The sequence below is a fragment of the Podarcis filfolensis genome (genome assembly GCF_964270895.1).
Source record: "Podarcis filfolensis genome assembly, chromosome: 10".
Classification (NCBI taxonomy): Eukaryota; Metazoa; Chordata; class Lepidosauria; order Squamata; family Lacertidae; genus Podarcis; species Podarcis filfolensis.
Genome location: NC_139612.1, coordinates 4,027,157 through 4,046,393, shown reverse-complemented (window position 1 = coordinate 4,046,393; position 19,237 = coordinate 4,027,157). Strand labels below are relative to the sequence as shown.

The window sequence follows — 19,237 nt, the reverse complement described above, 5'->3', positions numbered from 1 at the left end:
TGGGCTTGGCAGCTGGGCTGAGGGGAGGTGGACTCCAGTGACACTTGGAGCACCCCAGGTTCCCCATCCTTGATTTAAGTATCGCTTTACCAAATAAATGCGAATAAAGAAACCCCAAACCTTTATATTAAGAATGCTAGCACAGTGGTTCTGATTCAGAAATAAAACATTCATGGAGAAATAAAAAATGCATGGAGGTTCCAACTTGCAATATATTACTTCGGACGTCTGATAATATAAAATAAATAAAAGGGGGAAATCCTGCACTGACATCAACTGTGCTGCATAAACCCATAAAAAGGGGACTTGTCCTGCAAATCACATTGATTTGAGTAAATTTTAGGCTGTAATTTATGGAGGCATCACCTTTCTGGGGACATAAGAACATGGCTAGGTTCATTTACAATATATTTAAGTAGTATTTTGAATGTGACTTACCGATCAAGTAATCAGCACATGTAAAATGATTTACTAAGTGTGTATTGACCCCTTACTTTACTGTTGGATCTACTTTAGACATAGGCTTCTATCCCTGCATAGTTTAAAGTTGACCCACAGCAGTTTAATAATATTAAATTACTGGAAGATCCAACACTAGATTTCTGTTTTCTCCATAAACTGTTTAGGAATAATGAGTAGCTATGTATCACTTCCTGGGCAGATGCTACTGAGTAGGGTGTCCATTTCAAAAGTAGCATAATTGCCTTGCACCTTTACTCAACACAAGAGAAAATGGGAAAACCACAACTCTTCCTCTCCTCTTGTGGACAATAGCAATAGTTTATTCCCCATGTAGGATCCAAAGTGCTGAGTACTTTACAGCTTGAGTGAGAGTAATGCAGTTTTAAAAGAGAGTTGTTTAAGCACATCCTAAGAAAATAATTTGAAATGTCAACTTAAATCCTGTGAACAGTAGCCTGGTACACGTCTCTAATGCGTGGAGAATTTGCTATTGATCCTAAAGAAGAAAATTCTGCTGAAGCACTTGATACTATATAAAATTATATTATTTAAAATTACAACAGGCTTACAAAGTGACTAGGAGGGAACATCCTCCTCCAGTTATCAAAAATTAAATTGAACTGCCAAATCAAAAGTTTATTATTCCAAAGAAGGTTTTCTTTGTCAATGTGTGGAGGAACAGTGGGTAGCAAAATGACTCACAAACAACCTTATTCCTTTTAAACTCACTCTTTTAATGGCTTTATTAAAAATACTTATTTTAACTCTGCTATATATTTTGAAAGCAATTTTCTGCTAGATGAGAAGAAAATAACTCTTTTAACACATTAGGATGACTAAAAATAACTGCCAGCTGCAGTGTTTTGCATTTATGTTTAATGCAGGCATTTAGGATTATTTAAAACAATTTGGTTATCAGAGGCAATGGAAAGGGCTGTATTGCTTTGCTTAAATCATAAACATACACGTGGACGCCACCATTTGTCTTGCTCTTGTTAAGGTTGGTAACACTTATTATATCATCATGGGCGCTCGCTTTCATTTTTCCAGACCATACAGCACTCCCTATTAGTGAGCCTTGAAACTGACCACAGTTGTTTTCCCGTATGTTTCCTCCCCACTTTTTAATGAACAGCTACACATGCTTATCGTTCACATACTATCTTAATTCACACTAACGTCCCTGCAAAACTATTCATGCATATTCCTACAGAACATTTTGTGGGACAAGGCCCATGCATGGACATCCCTACTGGCGCAAGCCGTTCTTGCTCCCTTACATAAGCTCCTTCTGCTGTTCTATTGCTTTGAAGCAGCTGCACTTACTATTAACAACAAATACATCTTGGGGCTAATCCATCATCAATTTTGAACTTAATTCTCCTGCCTCTTCATCTTCATTATTTCCTAACTCTCCAAATTGTGCTCAGGAAAGTTACAAAGCGCTAAGAACAGAAAATGAGCCCGCCTCACCCCCGCCCAGGTTCTCGACATTCATGGGCCTCTCACAATGATGAAGCCTCATCTAATGGAAGGACAGCAGCTTAAAAGGGCTGTGAATGGCTTCTGTAAATAGAACAGGCCGCTTTTTCTGATCCTTCCTCCTATCACTGCAGCTGCAGAAATGTCATTATAGTCAGCAACATCACATCAGCCCACACACTGATAGAAAAGTGGGAAGGAGAGATAGCGGTTGGGGAAGGTAGGCAAATTACCTTCATTTAAATGTAATTTTTCTTACTAGGATTCTCATTCTTCAACCCCCACCCCACCCCCGGTTAAGCCTATTTATGTTGTCTTGTACTTATTGAAAGAGAAGCACAAACAGAAAGAACCTCCCTACAACACAGAAAAATGGGGAGCCACTGTAGATAACTTCACACAACAATTTAAAGTGTTGTGAGTTTGCTGTGGATACACATGAAATACAGTGATATATTGCATAGCAAATGTGTAAGTGCGAAAGAGAGATGTTTGTTCTTAAACATCCACATATGCAGATCAGAAAACTATGGCTCAGTCAAGTCTCAGAGGTACATTTATTTTATGGCTTAATAACATTTGTTTTTTATCATTCACACTTCCCGTTTGCTTCAGAAAAAGACACCAGATTACCTAAGGAAACGATGGACTGGAAACAGAGGGACTCCTCTGCTAGGATACATCTGTTAGCAAAATACCATCAAGGGGAAAAGGGGGGAAACTCTTGTTCAGTAATAGCAATGCATTCTGTCAGCATAGTACAACCGTATGAACTTCATATGAACCATATGAAGGGAGCAGATTGCTCACACTTACATTTAGCAGCTGTTCAAAGGCGTAACTAAAGCCTTTTTTATAATCGGTGATCCCTTTTGCTGAGATTTTATTGACGGCTTCTTTCAGCTTCTTCTTATTTCTCACGTTAGCTTGTACAAGGTGGTTGAAGCAACTGACATTCTGAGCATTTTCATTGAACTAAAAAAAAAGGAAAAAGAGCAAAGGAAAAACTGCTCAATAGAGCGCATATAAAGGGTATACTGTAGGGCTGTAACTTCCAGATGCATTCAGAATGGGTATGGTGATGAGAAAAGTCACACACAAACACACAAAGTTATCTATCTCCATCAACTGTGTCCTTTGGAAGGATTCAAAAATCTGCTTACGTTCATATAAGTACATTAGCCCAATGGTATTTTGGACTACACCCCACCCCTCTTTGAGCTGAGCAAAAACTACTACATCCCAAAATACTTCTGAATTCTTGAATCAAAGTTGGCAGCTTTCCAAATGACTTCTTGAGATCACATATACATAGTGCTGTAACATGTAACATAACTTACCAAAATATGCCACATCACAAACTGCTACTAAAATGGCCCAGCTCCAGAAGCCGTTTGCCATGCAGCATGGGTGTCATGGACTGGCTGGGAGGAACCCCCAGGGAAAGAAGGCTCAGAGTCTGGGGACTGGTGGTGGGACAATGATGAGTGGCCAGAGGGAGAAGAGAGAGCAGACTGGGAAGAGGTGTCAGAAGCCGAAGAGGTAACAGGGTTTAGTGAGCAGGAAGACACTGTGAAAGAGAACAGTCCAGAAGCAGAAGCAGAAGAGGAAGGAGGGGACAAAGAGGCAGAGATGAGTCAGGCTGCTGAAGAAGGCAGGGGGTCTCTCCCTCCTGCTGTGACCAACTCCCCTCCTCTCTAGTCTCCCAGAACCAGGAGAGGTATGAAGAAGGCAGAGCAAAGACAGATAAGGTGATGAAGTCTCAGATTCCTTGGGAAGGACATGGGGAAGGAGGAGGCTTAGGGAACTGTGGGAAGGCAGGGACCTTCAGTCCTCACAGCTGCCTTATTGGGGCAAGATCTAGAGTTGCTGTGCTCACTAGGCTTGAGCTGTTTTGTTCTTTGAATAAAGAGTTAACTTCACTGACACCTTGTGAGTTATTCCTGACCTGCTCTTGACAATGGGGGAGAGTGTGTTATCGTCTGAAAACATCAAATCCTCCTTATGCTCAGTGAACTTGTTGCACAGTTCTTTGGAATCAACCATAATTCAACCACTGTAGAAGAAGTTGTGCTGGGTTATAACTAAATCCAAGCATCACCCAGCAGTCTGGAATATGCTGATTGACATTCCTGGTGAAGATGACAAAACAAGCCTGGTTTTCTAATAGATAAAACAATCAGGTTAACATTATCCCCCAAGGACGAGTTACACAGTGGATATTTCCAAGGTCCTGAAAGTCAGGAAATGATTGACAACCATGGCTGTAGGGAGGAAACATAATTCAGGGTTATATTTAATTAATGTGAACTGCAACACACACACACACACACACACACACACACACACACACACATATACTACTTAGCTCACAGGAGTACTTCAAGTGTAAAAGCCTCTGGCCTGCCCTGCAAACTGTCCAGTCCTCCCTCTAGTAGCAATAATATCACAACTAAAATAATTTGCTGCCCAAGCCGTGCCAACAATATGACATCCACTCAAACATTTCAGAGTTTGGAGTCGGCTTCACATCAACTGAACAAATTCACCCTCCATTCCTAGTTCATGCCCATAAAAGGAACTTTAAAGGACATAAAATACTTAGGAACTTCAGTAAGTGAAACTTACTTTTTTCTCTTTGTATTTGTCCAAAATCTGTGCTTTTTCTTCACTCCTGTTGGTATATAGCATTATCATCTGTGGAATGGTCTCCCCTTGGAGGCTTGCCTGGAGCCTTGGCTACAAATCTTTAGGCGCCAGGCAAAAACACTCCTCTTCTCCCAGACCTTTGGCTAATTACCGGTAATTATGGCCTGTTAACTGGGAAGGAGCTTGGTTTTTGTTTGTTACTATGTTATGTATTTGGGGGTTTTATACTGTAAACTACCTGTGATCCTCGGATGAAGGGTGGTATAGAAATTTAATAAATTCATCTTCCTCATCCTCTTGTTGTATTGCTTTATCACTCTGTGTGCTGGCAGGGTGGCACAGGCAGAGATCCCCAATGCCACAAATCCCTACCAGTCCCTGAGAAGGAGCAGGGGAGGGGCAAGGCAACAGGGAGCTCGACGTGGTGCCAGTTCAGCAATGAAAACATTGGATTGACTCCACAGCTGTGCTTTCACTGTGTCAAGCTCCTTGCTGCCTTGCTGCCTCCAGCAAGGAACCACCAGCAATGCGCAGAATTGGGAAGACATTAAGGCACACAGGGAGGCTGGTCCATTAGGGTTCATGAGGCACTGCGCCACCAAGCTCAATCTGCCCTCTACCAGCTTGCCTTCTGACAATCAGTCCAGGAGGCGGCACTGCCTTTCCATTTCCACGGCCTTATTTTCAGTTTTGCCCTTGTAGAATTGGTTGACTCTGCCTCTCATTGACTCCAGCTCAGACTGTCATTGGCCTCCCCACTTTCTACTCTCCTAGTCCCAATGGACACCAATCACCACTGATGATAAGAGAAAGGACTACTGGGTGCATGGTAGAAGGGTAGAAGAGCTGGTCTGAACCTGGTGGTGTATGGTGTATGTTGAGTAGCTGGAAGCCCCCTTCAGGTGTGTTCCATGCGACCCACAACCATATGGTGAAAGAGAGTGGCAGCTGCACCCCTCAGCTCTGCTCCCCAGTCACAGCCTTGATGGTTTTCCACCCCACAATGAGGAGAAAGGTGCTTGTTCTACACATTGTGGGTGACCCCCTCTCCCATGATTTAGAGCCCTATGTGGAGCAGCTCCCCAATGTGTGGGTGGTGTGGCCATGACAGTCATGGAGCAATCGCTGGGTGCGGCTCCATTCTCTTCCTCCATGGGATTATGACTGCACAGGGGAGAATGACTGAAGGCTCTGGTGTCCTTGTGGGTCCAAGTAAAACATACAGAACTTTTCAGCCTGGTTAGAAATAAACTCACCAGCCACATATTCATAAACTATCACAACACACTGCTAGATCCTGTATTTTATTATATCTGGAATAATAAAATGTTGCAGCCTGCCTTTATGGTGACGGTTAATTATCACCACCACTGTCTTCACCATCCATTCCAATCCTTACTCATTCAGAACTACATACAAAGAGATGTGTTAAAACTTATTTACTACAACTTTCCTCCATAGAGCAAAATATGACATACATGGATTGAGGAAATCCTGTGATATTGATAGGGAGAGAGATTCAGATTTGCCCAAAGCCACCCAAAATCTCCAAGTGAGAACACAAAAACATACCTCCTTGATTCATGGCCAGTACTCTATTCTGTACATCTGTTACTATGAACTGAGTCATTCAACATCCTTTTTTAAAAAAATAAACAACTTTTCTCACCATCAAATAATGCAGCTTGCAATGAAGCTATCTAACCCCTGTACCACACACAAAGCATAATACCACACAGCCTTACAAGAGCTGTCTGTCAATAAACATAGTTTTCTAATAAAACTAATAACGCATTCAGACTAGAAACTGGCCAGCTTTACAGTAGTGATCCAGCCAATAATCTCTATGTATATAAGAAGTTAGGGACGCAGGTGGTGCTGTGGTCTAAACCACTGAGCCTCTTGGGCTTGCCGATCAGAAGGTCGGCGGTTCGAATCCCCGCGTCGGGTGAGCTCCCGGCTTGGTCCTGCTCCTGCCAACCTAGCAGTTTGAAAGCACGTCAAAGTGCAAGTAAATAAATAGGTACCGCTCCGGCGGGAAGGTAAACGGCGTTTCCGTGTGCTGCTCTGGTTCGCCAGAAGCGGCTTAGTCCTGCTGGCCACATGACCCGGAAGCTGTACGCCGGCTCCCTCAGCCAATAAAGCGAGATGAGCACCGCAACCCCAGAGTCGGCCACGACTGGACCTAACGGTCAGGGGTCCTAGATAAGATGTTATTGAAGTAACAAATGAGATGCTGTTATTGATTTTGTTCCTTCTCATATGGAGATCCTCTTTAAACTGAGTGATTCACATATATGAAGGCAATTTGGGAGAGAGGAGGCCTTAATGCTCTAGTGCTACACAACCTTTATTAGGGAAAACATGATAAAATTCAATTAATAAATTAGTATTTGCCTATTAGCCCTATGATACTTGCAGAATCATTGCTTTTCTAGCTTCACACACTAGGTGGCAATATAGTAAAATAAGTATGCTATCCCAAAGCACTGTTCTAAGGGAACAATTTTATTTCCTTTTTACTTAGGGTGTATTCTGAATCTTGAGATCATCTGGACTCAGTCCCAGATCCTATTTTCCAGTAATAGGGGAAGGAATTATAATACAACAGTGCATTTGATCATGTGTAGACGACAAAGAAACTAGATAGAACAATATCTGAGATCAGGAGGCAAGGCCTCTAGGTTTCCATCGTATGACTTTGCCCCATTTATATTACCTGGACTGTTGTGTTTGGTCCCACACATGCCATTCCTGGTAATCTTTTGCCCACATGAATCAGACCATGTAGTGAGCAACCCCGCTCAATACGGGTCTGGGTTACTGCTAACCATAATGCATATCCATAGAGGAGATTCAACAAACAAATGTCTCGTGTCTGCAATGTAGTGGGGATGCACAAAACGAAACCCTTTCGATCTCTCGATCTCCAATAGTGATTTTTTTTTGTTAAGTATGTTGTTCCAATAGCAGCCTCTAATGATAGGCTTAACAATACTTAACAATACCAATTTTATCCGATGAATACAATTATTAATGCTAGTTATTCCAATGTCAAATTATAGAATTTAATCAAACTGGCCTCCCCGTGTGCTAGATTTGATGACTTCAGTCTTCTACATTTTTCCATTCCATTTGGATATAATAATCCCTTATATAATAGCTACAATCTTTTGATTTCATTTGTGTTGATATATTAGGTGATTTATAATATTTCTTTCCTGCATGTGACAGTTTTCCCCCATGGTGTTTTCTCATACATATATTATGTTATATCCATGGTTCCCAATGTGGGGCACACGCCCGACAAGGGAGGGGGCAATTCAAGAATGAGTTAGACCAAGTTAATGGCCTCCTCCACATGAATAGTTCACTTTTTGAATAATAAGAATTATATGTCATCGGGGGGGGGGGGGAATCAGGATTTTACAGATGCTTAGATGGGGCATGGCCAAAAAAGGTTGGCAACCACTGTGCTATATCCTTCATTCCTACAACTGTTGATGGCTCCCATCATGCCTTGGGAGAAGCAGTTACCGGTATCTCAGTTTCCAAAAGTCACTGCAGCACTTTGTCCCATGATTTGGCTTCCAATAAACAAACTGTCTTCTCCATTTTTCCAGCCTAGGAAGAACGGTCTGAATCCAGACTGCAAATAGTTAATCCAAAAACTTCTATTCCCACAGCTGGCAGACTCCTTTCCTCCCTGCCGCTGACTTATGGACAATTGTCCTTATCTCAAACACATTCCTTTGTGGATAATGGAGGTTAGGGAGAACTTTGCTCCATATTTTCAAAGCGTAGCATTCCCCACTTTCTTCCCTCTCAGTTCCTTTCTCTCATACACACAGTTCCAGTTTTGTCAAATTCCATATTTATATTCCAATTTCCTCCCTCCTCACTTGTACAGTGCTGTTGTTTTTTTAAAGCTTGCATTCCAGGGAGAGATGCAGTAGCATAAATGCAGAGAAAAACTTTGATATAAGCAAACCGTGGACTCCCCTTCTCCCATCGTCTCTTCCACCGAATGAAATCCCCTCTCAATCCAAACCTTTTAAATCCTTGTAGCTGGGTTTGTTTTTGCAGTTTCTTATCTCATCATTTCTAGCACACGCCTGTAGTTTACTCCATTTTTTAAAAGCAACAACAACAACTACCCAATTAGCAGGGTAACCTGTGCTTCCAGGAACAGGATCGGGGGTTGCAGTAGCCGGAATGCTCCATGCACCCAGTGCCTTTGCCTGCCCATGCATGCCATGGGGAAGCGAGCGTCCATCCCCTGGCACACAGGAAACAGGAAGCCACAGCTAAGAACAGTATAAAAATAAAGGTTTAAATGCAACTAGAAAAGACAGATATATTTTTATCCAGCTGGAAAAGGCTGTCATTTTTTAAAAGTCAAACAAAATACCGCACTAATAGATGTGCAGTACACATTTTGCTGCATTTTATGCTTTTTAAATTAATTTTAGTATATTTTAAAATGTATTTTCTTGAAATTTGCACAGTTTTAGGCATTTTGTGCATTTTTTGAGGGGCTGTTATGCTTTGGTTTAAACATCACTGTGGGGTGTGAGGATCAGTTTGATTCACTTTGAAATAAGTAGCAAAAAAAATAATCCTTGAGCATCTCTATATGCAAAATATTTGCCTGTAATGTTCCTACAGCATCAGGAGAACTGGACACCAGTACAGCATAACAACCCCATTCTAAAGTCTTCATGGTGCAGAAAATCTAGGGTTTAAGAGGCCATCTAGAATAGCTGAATAAGGGAAGCAATTGTGCTTTGGTGTGTAAATGCCTTCCAGCAGATGTCATCGAAACGGGAGGAAATCCTGTCTCTTTAAACTAATTCAAAAGGAGCATATTGCTACATCTCTGGGAAGAAAGAAATTTGAAATTATATTGCCAGCGTGTTGCCAGCCTAATCAGATTTTGCTGCAGCCGACTTTTCAATCTACCAAGGGTTGTTGCTGTCTTGCTCTTACCGCCGCGGCTAAAGCAGCTCGGTGACCCAGATGTATCCATACATAATAAATGAGCAGTGGTGAAATAGATCTTAATTCCAAGCGGCTTTCCCTTGTAACTAAATCCAGCTTTGGCATTTTCCTTTGTCTGTGCTGTGCGTTCAGTAATAGGATTTAAGGGTTAATTCTTAAAAGGAGCTAAGGCAGAATACTACCAGTATTTCTAAAAGCCTGTATGGACTGAAGCAGCCAGATAGTGCTACTATTTGTCAAAGTCCCTTTGGAGAACAGAAGGGGAAAGTGCGCCCACTGCAATTCAGACTCTAACAGGCAATCCAAATCATTGAACCATCATGAAAAAGCACTGTGCTGGATCCAGCCACGTGAAAAATGGTGGAGGGTATTCTGAAGAACCTTCTGCAAAGTGACCTCAGAAAAAACCTTCTGAGACATTTTAGCTCAACTCTAGATCAACCCAGAGGATTGAAGGAGGAGCCTTGCCCAGGTAGGTGGGTCGGTGCAGCTAGGAGACAAGGGCTACATCCACAATGCTCTTGTTCCTTACCTCTGATAGAAGGAGGACAGATCTCCTAGGACACACTCCCCGAAGAAAGCAATCTCAACCCATGACATCTATTCCCACCTTGGTGGCTGTAATGGCTTTAGGGGTTGCTTGTGCGTAAGTTACCGCCGCTCTGGGCTAGGTTGCCTGGTTACACCGTTTCTCTCTGGACAGCCATCCACTCCGTGGCTGTTCAGTCGCTGGCAGAATCTGTCAGTTGGCGTTTCTTGAACCTCTTCCAGCAAAGAAGTTCTTTGACGCCAAGTCGCCGCCTACTTTCCCTGCGCGGAAGTCTTCTGCGCAGGGTGGGTGTGGGCAGCGGAGGACCTGTGCTCTCCTCGCTGGTCTCCTGCAAAGAGTCCTGGAGCCTCCTCTCTGCTTCCCCCATCGGCCCCCCTCTATCCCTGGTGTTGCGCTGATTTTCTTCCCCAGCCGGAGACCTGCCTCTCTCCCTGCTTGGCCCCTCTCCAGCATCGCTGTGGAGCCTCGCCTCCTCCTCTAGTTCTGATGGCAGTTCCCTGACAGTGGCTGAAAATTGTGACCAGAATCCCATCAATGCGAGATTATAAACCTCTAAAAAGAAACTGCATAGAACCCATAGAATCCCTAATGGAATATTAGTCACACACACACGCACGCACACACACACACACACACACACACAGGCCTTTACTTTTCTTTTGGAACTCCAAGCCAACTTGTCAGATTGGAATAGTATGCACAATCAGCCAAACACCACCTTCCCAAAGCATTTTTATATACAGAGAAAAGCAGGCACAGCTGATAGTGACTTTGGGCAATTCTTTGTGGTGGAGAAATAGGAAGACTGAGTAGGTTGCACTTCCTACATCAGGGGTAGGCAACCTAAGGCCTGGGGGCCAGATGCGGCCCAATAGCCTTCTCAATCTGGCCCGTGGACGGTCCGGGAATCAGCGTGTTTCTACATGAGTAGAATGTGTCCTTTTATTTAAAATGCATCTCTGGGTTATTTGTGGGGCATAGGAATTCGTTCATTTCCCCCCCAAAAAATATAGTCCGGCCCACCACATGGTCTGAGGGATGGTGAACCGGCCCATGGCTGAAAAAGGTTGCTGACCCCTGTCCTACATGCCCGGTGCAATGTCTGAAGAGGTGCCTGCAGGAGGAGATATCCAAACTGATTCTTCAGAAAACTGATTCTCCAAAAACTGCACATCTTCCTCATGCAAGCTCAATTTTTAATGTTACACAAAAGTGCCACAAAATCAGAACTTGTGGCTCCTTTCCCCGCTCCCTTGCCAAGTTAACACCTGACGCCACTCACAGCAATGCATTTTCAGTTTCCCTAAATCAAACAAGTTTCCACTTCTCCAGAGCAATGTATATTTCAGGATCCCAAACTGCGAAGGCGACTTTGCATCTTAAACAGACCATGAGCTTATGACCTTTAATTGGTCAACAGTGCTCTTTCTATGGTGCTGACTCCCCCATCTCCACCAACATCTCCCATGTGCCTTGCAGGCTTAAACGTGAAGTTCATTTCTCTGGAAACCACAGCCTACCCACAATCATAAACAAATTATACTCTCTCTGTCAACATGAGAAACCAAGTCTCTAAATCATAGCATGCTGGGATTGAATTGCAACCCCTATCATCTACCACTTACAGCTATCAAAGCATATAACTGGATTAGTGGGGAAACAGCTGTATTGCGCACACATTTAAGCTCTTTTAAACAGCAGGCTCCCTTTCGGTAACAAAGCACACCACTTCAGATAGCAGAAATGCAAATTCCATGGGAAATTAGAACATATTAATCCCTGACAGTCTTTACATGGCTTAAATACCTCCTGCAGCCCTTTCCTCCCTGGAAATAAATTGCAAGGACTCCATAAAAAAAATATGACTAAAGTGATTAAAGCACCTACGACTCCCACCGCAACCCCAACCCCATTCCCTGGGAATTTTGACTAAACCTGGCATGGCTGATTAAATCGCTACCACTTATGAAATGAAGGATATGTGGAAATCCCAGTCAGTCAGGTACTGGCACAATCATCAAGGTTATATTTGTTAAGAGGATGGAATATAAGTAGACTTCATATGTCATTTCTGGTGCATCTTATTATTTAGATTAACAGTTTGCATTATGACCAGAATCGCGTACATTCTGTGACTCAATGCAAGTACAAATGTCAAATTCCCTCTTTGGAAGGCTGCTACTTGTGACATCCTTTTCGTTAGAAGCTGGGTGGGTGGGTGGGTGAGTTCAAGCACAAATTGGGTTTCCACATATTAAGTGTTGGGGCTCGTGTTCTGGAGACTAGCTCAGCAGGACAACAGGGAGAGACAGAATGCACTCTGTGACAAAACAATAAGTCACTGAGGGGCCAGGGCCATAGGCACCAACTCCTAGGGACCGAGGCACTTTGGCCCCCAATGCTTTTTTTAGGGGGCAGCCCCCCCAAAGTTCAGAGGGCAGAGGAGGGAACAACAAAGCTTTGGTGGTCAGCGGCTTCTCCTCCTCCGCATGGGGGAGACACAGGGGAAGCAGCCCCTCACTGGTGGTGCAGCAGCAGGAGGAAGAGGAGACCAATACTGAAGCCGAAGAAGAAGAAGAAGAAGAAGGAGAAGAGGAGGAGGAGGAGTTTGGATTTGATATCCCACCTTATCACTACCCTAAGGAGTCTCAAAATGGCTAACATTCTCCTTTCCCTTCCTCCCCCACAACAAACACTCTGTGAGAGGCTGAGAGACTTCAAAGAAGTGTGACTAGCCCAAGGTCACCCAGCAGCTGCATGTGGAGGAGTGGGGAATCGAACCCGGTTCACCAGATTATGAGTCCACCGCTCTTAAACCACAACACCACACTGGCTCTCAGTGTAGCTCAATGGTTGGCAGTTTCTCCTGCTGCTGCTGCTGCTGCTGCCACTGGCCGGGGGCAGCTTCCCCTGTCTTTCCCTTGCACAGGAGGGGGAGGACAGGGGCTGCTAGCCACTGGAGCCATGCTGCCACATTGGGCATCTCTTAACAATGTCACGTGTATGACATGAGGACATAACGTCAGGCCCTCACAATCTTTTTTCAGAAGTTGGCGTCTCTAGTCAGGACTACATCTGCAACCTCATAGGTGGGAGCCCTACTGGCCCCTAACGACGCCTGGCCCCTGCCAAGGTGGAAGTTGCAATGATACCACCCCGTGGCCATCTGTAGTAGAGGTGCCTGCCGCACAGCCAAAAGTGGTCTTCCTGCTTCTGGCAAAGCTGCAACAGCAGTACAGAGTGAGAGGCATCTGGGTCCCGATACTGGAGTGCCCCGTTTTAGGCCTGTAGAGCACAAAGCATGCAAGCATGTTGGTTGTGAACAGCATAGGCACCTCAGAAGCAACACAACACCTGGCAGTTGAGATCAGTCTTCCTGGGCACTGCACCAAGAAAAAAAGGTCCGTTTAAAGACAAGGTGTGCCATTCACAAGCAGAACAAGGAACGGGCATTTTGTATTCTGGTTTCTGATTCTATTCCTTATGGTTGCAAAAGTAGATCTGAAAGTGTGTGGGCAAATGCCTGGTGAAATTCTGAAGCTGGGGTGGAGCAAGTCAAGAAACCTGGGCGGGATCAGTAGGGAAGATCATTTTCTGCTTGCCATTTGCTCCGCCCACCATGTTTAAAAGCCATGCTCTTCTGAAATGCCAGGTGTCAATTTTCTACCACACTCACCAGACATAAAAGGTTCTGTTCCTATCTCAAGCTTTATCCCGTTTTCTGATCAGCTTCCTCCTTTAGCTCTCAGGCTTGTCAGAAAACCTTCCTAGTCGGCAACAGGGATATATTTACAGTGGGCAGAGCTTCTCAGTGGTGGACCCCAGGGTCTAAAATTTCAGTGGTGCCCTGTACGATGCCAAAATTTGGCATGCCCCACTGCTTCCTGCACTCCATGCTAAATCACAGTTTTGGTGTCCCTGTGGCGTCTCCCAAGGCCCAGTGTGATCAAACTGGAGGAGGCTAAATCTGCCTCTGGTCTTCTTAGCACAGGCATAGGCAAACTCAGCCCTCCAGATGTTATGGGACTACAACTCCCATCATCCCTAGCTAACAGGACCAGTGGTCAGGGATGATGGGAGTTGTAGTCCCAAAACATCTGGACGGCCGAGTTTGCCTATGCCTGTCTTAGCAGTTGTGCTCCGTTTCTGGAGCTTCCGTCTGAAGAGGGCTTCCTAAATTCAGCCTTTTATAGTTTGGCAGCTGGATATTCAACAGAAAGAACTGCTTCTGCTGTGCCAATTTTGAGTTCAGCTGATGGTCTTGTTTGCGCTGTTGCATACATTTCTGTGCCCAAAGCAATGAAACTTACTTTCATTAATGCTGTTTTATTAATATTACGTTTGGTTATAGCAATTAATCAGTTGGGAGGGGAGAGTGGGGAAGCGGTCTGGAAGGCTTTTGCCATGTAAATTATATATATGAAGTAAATATAATAACTGAAGGCTGAAGACGTTTGCCTGCTCCTGCATTGGATTATGTTGAATTTTCCCCAGTCAAAGCAGCAAAATAAAAATAAAAACTACCCTGCAACCAAAATGACTCAGCCAAAGCTATTCTATTTTAGTCGCAATGGCCTGAAGTGGGCCTCCTGGCACAGTCAAGTTCTGCATTTCCATGTCTTGCTGTGGAAAGAGCGTAGTGAGGGGAGATTTCCACTGAAATCTAGTCACCCATGACAACTCCAATCAAATATCATATAATATTTATGGAGCTATGCAAGTTTAAAGCTACGTATTATGTAAATTAAATTGTCAGCATACAATGTTTTCCAAGCTGTTTATGAGGCGATAGCATCCTATTTAGAGGCACGTGTGTAAAACCACTATAAAAGCTGCCATGGGTGGTTGGGCACCTCTCTGTCAGTTTTTATTCTCTCTTGGTTTAATTCTTTGAGACAAAAGTATCGCTGAATCCCATAGCTATGTATTCATTGGAAGAAGCATCTGCCTCAAAGTCAATGACAGAAACACATGTTCATGTACAGCATGTCACATTTTCACTCCATGGAGTCACGTAAAATGTATTCTAAGAGTACAGAAAGGATCCAGGTAGGTTGCCTTGAAGTATTCAAAGGCAATGTTCATGAAGAAACCCATTCAAAGCAGAAACAGAGCTATAAATGTTTACAAACAGCAAAAACTGAAGCCATTAATTCCGGTTTCTATCATAATTTACTCTTTCTTAAATTCAGTTGTTCACATTTCCACAGCATTCTTTAAAAAAAAAAAAGCCTCATGAAAATTAATCAGCACTTGGGTGCAAACGTTTCCTAATAGACATATTTTTATGTGCAGTTTTGAATATACACATTTTTATGAACAATTTGCCTTAATATACAATGGTACCTCTGGTTGTGAATGGGATCCATTCTGGAGGCCCGTTCGCAACATGAAAAGAGCGCAACCTGCAGCGGCGCATCTGCGCACGCATGGGTTGTGATTCGCTGCTTCTGTGCATGCGTGTGATGTCATTTTGCATTTCTGTGCACGAGCGAGCGGCAAAACCCGGAAGTAACCCTTTCCGGTACTTCCAGGTCGCCGCGGGACGTAACCTGAAAGAACATAACATGAAGCAAACGTAACATGAGGTATGACTGTAATGCCTTTTGCATGTTAGTTTTATCAATGTATGCATTTTTACGTACACTTTCCTCTAATATATGCTTTGGGGCATTATTTATTTCTTTATTAAATTTATATCCCACCCTTCTTCCCAAAGCAGCCCAGGGCAGCAAATAAACAAGCGAAGAAACATCTAAAAATAATTCTAGCACTGCTCTTTAAGGCATAAACCTGTCTTTTTAATGTTACTCTTAAAGCACCATTCTCATTACTAGTTCTATAGTTATATTAATCATCATTAGCATCAAAAGCTCGGGAGATTCACCAAACTGGACAGCCCTTGCCAGTCATTCTTCTGTATGAAAAGCACTCAAGAGACACCTCAAAGTACCCTGGAAATGAATCTTGATGCCACAATTTGCTTAAAAAACAATGTACTTCACACAGTGTGAAGGGTAGATAGGTCTTACCTCTGGCTGCCTCTGGCAATAAATTTTATACAATCCACACAATCCAGAAAAGAACATCTGGATTTGATCTCCATTAATCAGGTATGTGCCACATTTGATGGATGTATTTTGCCTTCCCTCAACATTTCTACAGATGTCTCATCTATATTTCTGAAATATATTTTTAGCCCACCATTTATCAAACGATCCCAGGAAGGATTACAACGTAGTTAAAAACAATTAACAATCCAAAGCAATTAAGAGCAAATAAAACACAACGTTAAACTTCAGACTTTAAAACACTCATGGAGCCTCCCTTGGCTTCTAATTGCAGCAGTAGTTAACATCCCATAAATGCATGGGGAAACAAACAAGTCTTTGCCAAAAGCATTGGCACCAGACATATTTCCAGATGAATTGCATTCCATGACCAGCATACTCCCCCCCCCCCAAGGTATTTCCCTTGTAGGTGGGACAATGCAAAGGAACCCAGGCAGGATGATTTGTTCCTTCAGATACCGCGGTCTTGAGTCATTTAGGCTTTATAGCTTAACACTAGTACCTTAATAGGCAGTCAATGGAGATATTGCTGCATCAGTGTTATATGGTCCCTACTAGCTACCCCAGTCAACATTCTGGCAGTTGTGTTCTAGATTAATTTTAGCTTCCAGACCATTTCCAAGGACATCCCGACATGAAGTGCGTTGCAATAATCTAAACAGGCAATTATCAGAAAATGGGACAATTTGTAGCAAGCTTATTCCTAACTAGGAGGTGATTAAAAGCACTCGATGCCACTGAAGCCATTTATCTAGTGACAGAGCTCTACCAATGTCAGGTAACTAACAACAACAACAACAACAACTGTTGACACGTTGCTCCACACCTCCCCTGAAGTTTCATAAAGATAATAAGGAACAAAAATGGAAGTCTGCAGGACTGCATAACACAAATGCCATGGGATCAAGCAGATGCTACTTTTTGGAATTAATCCCAAAGATAGCAGCAGTATCACTATTCCTTCAGTTCTTAATACAACAGAGGTGATCCAGCAGGATATCATGTCATGGTCAATGATACAGATAGGTAGCCGTGTTGGTCTGCCATAGTCAAAACAAAAAAATTTTTTTTCTTTCCAGTAGCACCTTAAAGACCAACTAAGTTAGTTCTTGGTATGAGCTTTCGTGTGCATGCACACTTCTGACGAAGTGTGCATGCACACGAAAGCTCATACCAAGAACTAACTTAGTTGGTCTTTAAGGTGCTACTGGAAAGAAAAATTTTTTTTTTGTTTTGACTATGGTCAATGATGTCAGAGATTGCCTGGACAACGAGCAGGTATGGGAGGCACCAGCTGGGAAACCTCTAAGGGAAACCACAAAGGAGGAAGGCTGAGAGCCTGGGGGATTGGTGATGGGACACCGAAGAGAGGTCAGAAGCAGAAGAGTGGGAGGAGTTGTTGGTTGCTGAAGGGGCAACAGGATTTAGTGAACAGGGAGAACCTGTGACACAGAGCAGTTCCAATACAAAGGCTGAAACAGAAGAGGAGGGTCAGGAGGCCGCAGAAGAAAACAGGGAGCTTGCCTCTCCTCCTGTGTTAAGCTCCCCTCCCCACTTGTGTCCAAGGACACACAGAGTGATGTGTAGGGCAGAACAGAGATTAGAGATGCCCAGACACAGTTTGAGACTGCTTGGGAAACATCTGGCAGAGGAGGAGCCTGAGAGGGGGTTGAGGGTGGGGACCGTCAGTCCTTGCAACTGCTCCAAAGGGGCAAGACTTAATGGGCAGTGTTGATGAGTTGTATGCTGTTCCTTTAATAAAGAGTTCAAACTCTGCTTCTTGCTTAGTGACCTGAATCTGACTCCAGCCCTGACAGTGATGTCAAAAGCCATCAAGAAATTTAGGAGAATCATCAGGCTCCTCTGTCCCTCTCCCAACAGAAGTCATCTATACAAGGCTATCTCAGTGCTAAAACAAAAACCAGACTGAAAAACGTCTAAATAATCCACATGCTATTGGACTTGCTGAGCTATCACCCTCTCAAGCACCTTGCTCAGAAAGGAGATACTCATGAGTGGGTGGTACTTACCACAAACCTCCCGCTCTAAGAAAGGCTTCTTAATGAGTGAATATACCACCACCTCATTCAAAGAAGCAGGCACCACCCCCTGCCACAAGTAATAAATTATCACATATGTGACCCACCCCTACCACAAGATATTCATAGCAACAAAGACGAAAGGTTGGCTGCACCCTTCCAAGAGCCTTGTCCACATCCTCAGGCCTCCATAATTGAAAGTGATGCCACAAAAAGCAACTCAACAGGGCTCTAGACCCCTCCAGCAGATCTGTAACAACAGCATTGTATTGTATTGATATAACAAGAACTCTTAATTTTAATATTCAGATTAAGCTCTGAACAGCTTTGAAAGTAGCTCTCCAGGGCACTGTTTCTGGTTTAAGAGAAGGAGAGAGATACTCACTGAAACAACATTCACAAAATCATCATCGGACAAGGTTTCCAACATCTCAATGACGGATGTTCGGATCAACCTCAATGTTAATCCACTGACACTGCCACTCCTACAGAATAGTAGAAAGAAAGAAAGAAAGAAAGAAAGAAAGAAAGAAAGAAAGAAAGAAAGAGAAAGGTCAATATACAGATAGAAACTGAGGTTTCATAAGACAACTCACATATTGTTTTGCTACCCTAAGGATTTGTGCATATTGCTTTTTTATACCTTATACCTTAAGGCAGGAGCACCATTAATTACTGCACTGGCTAGTAGCACTAGCTAGCAGACTCTCATTAAACTTTAGTAAATTACTTTTACCACTACTTAGAAGTGGCTTGCAGCAACATATCAATGATTCCCATTCAGAGAAGGCAAAGAGCCATCCATGTTTCAGACCTCATATGTGGAGATTTATTAGAAGTATCTTCACAATCAAGTCGTGGAATTTGCTGCCACACGTTGCCAGTGATAGCCTCAAGATGGAATTGGACATCTTCAAAAGCAGAGTGGACAAATTAATGCAGAAGTCTATTGATGAATATTAGTCACATTGGGGAACTTTTTC

At 43.3% G+C, this 19,237-nt stretch overlaps 1 protein-coding gene across 5 annotated transcripts in view; it reads right to left on the bottom strand.

Annotated features, from left to right (window-relative positions):
* CACNA2D1 (calcium voltage-gated channel auxiliary subunit alpha2delta 1) overlaps positions 1 to 19,237 on the bottom strand; it is a 373,123-nt gene that overhangs the window by 82,276 nt on the left and 271,610 nt on the right. For all 5 annotated transcript variants that reach the window (XM_083574976.1, XM_083574975.1, XM_083574977.1 and 2 more), the window contains exons 10-11: positions 18,640 to 18,739; positions 2,761 to 2,919 (exon numbers count right to left, since the gene is read on the bottom strand). In XM_083574976.1, coding sequence (XP_083431102.1) covers positions 2,761 to 2,919; positions 18,640 to 18,739 — 259 coding nt within the window. The remainder of the gene's footprint in view (positions 1 to 2,760; positions 2,920 to 18,639; positions 18,740 to 19,237) is intronic.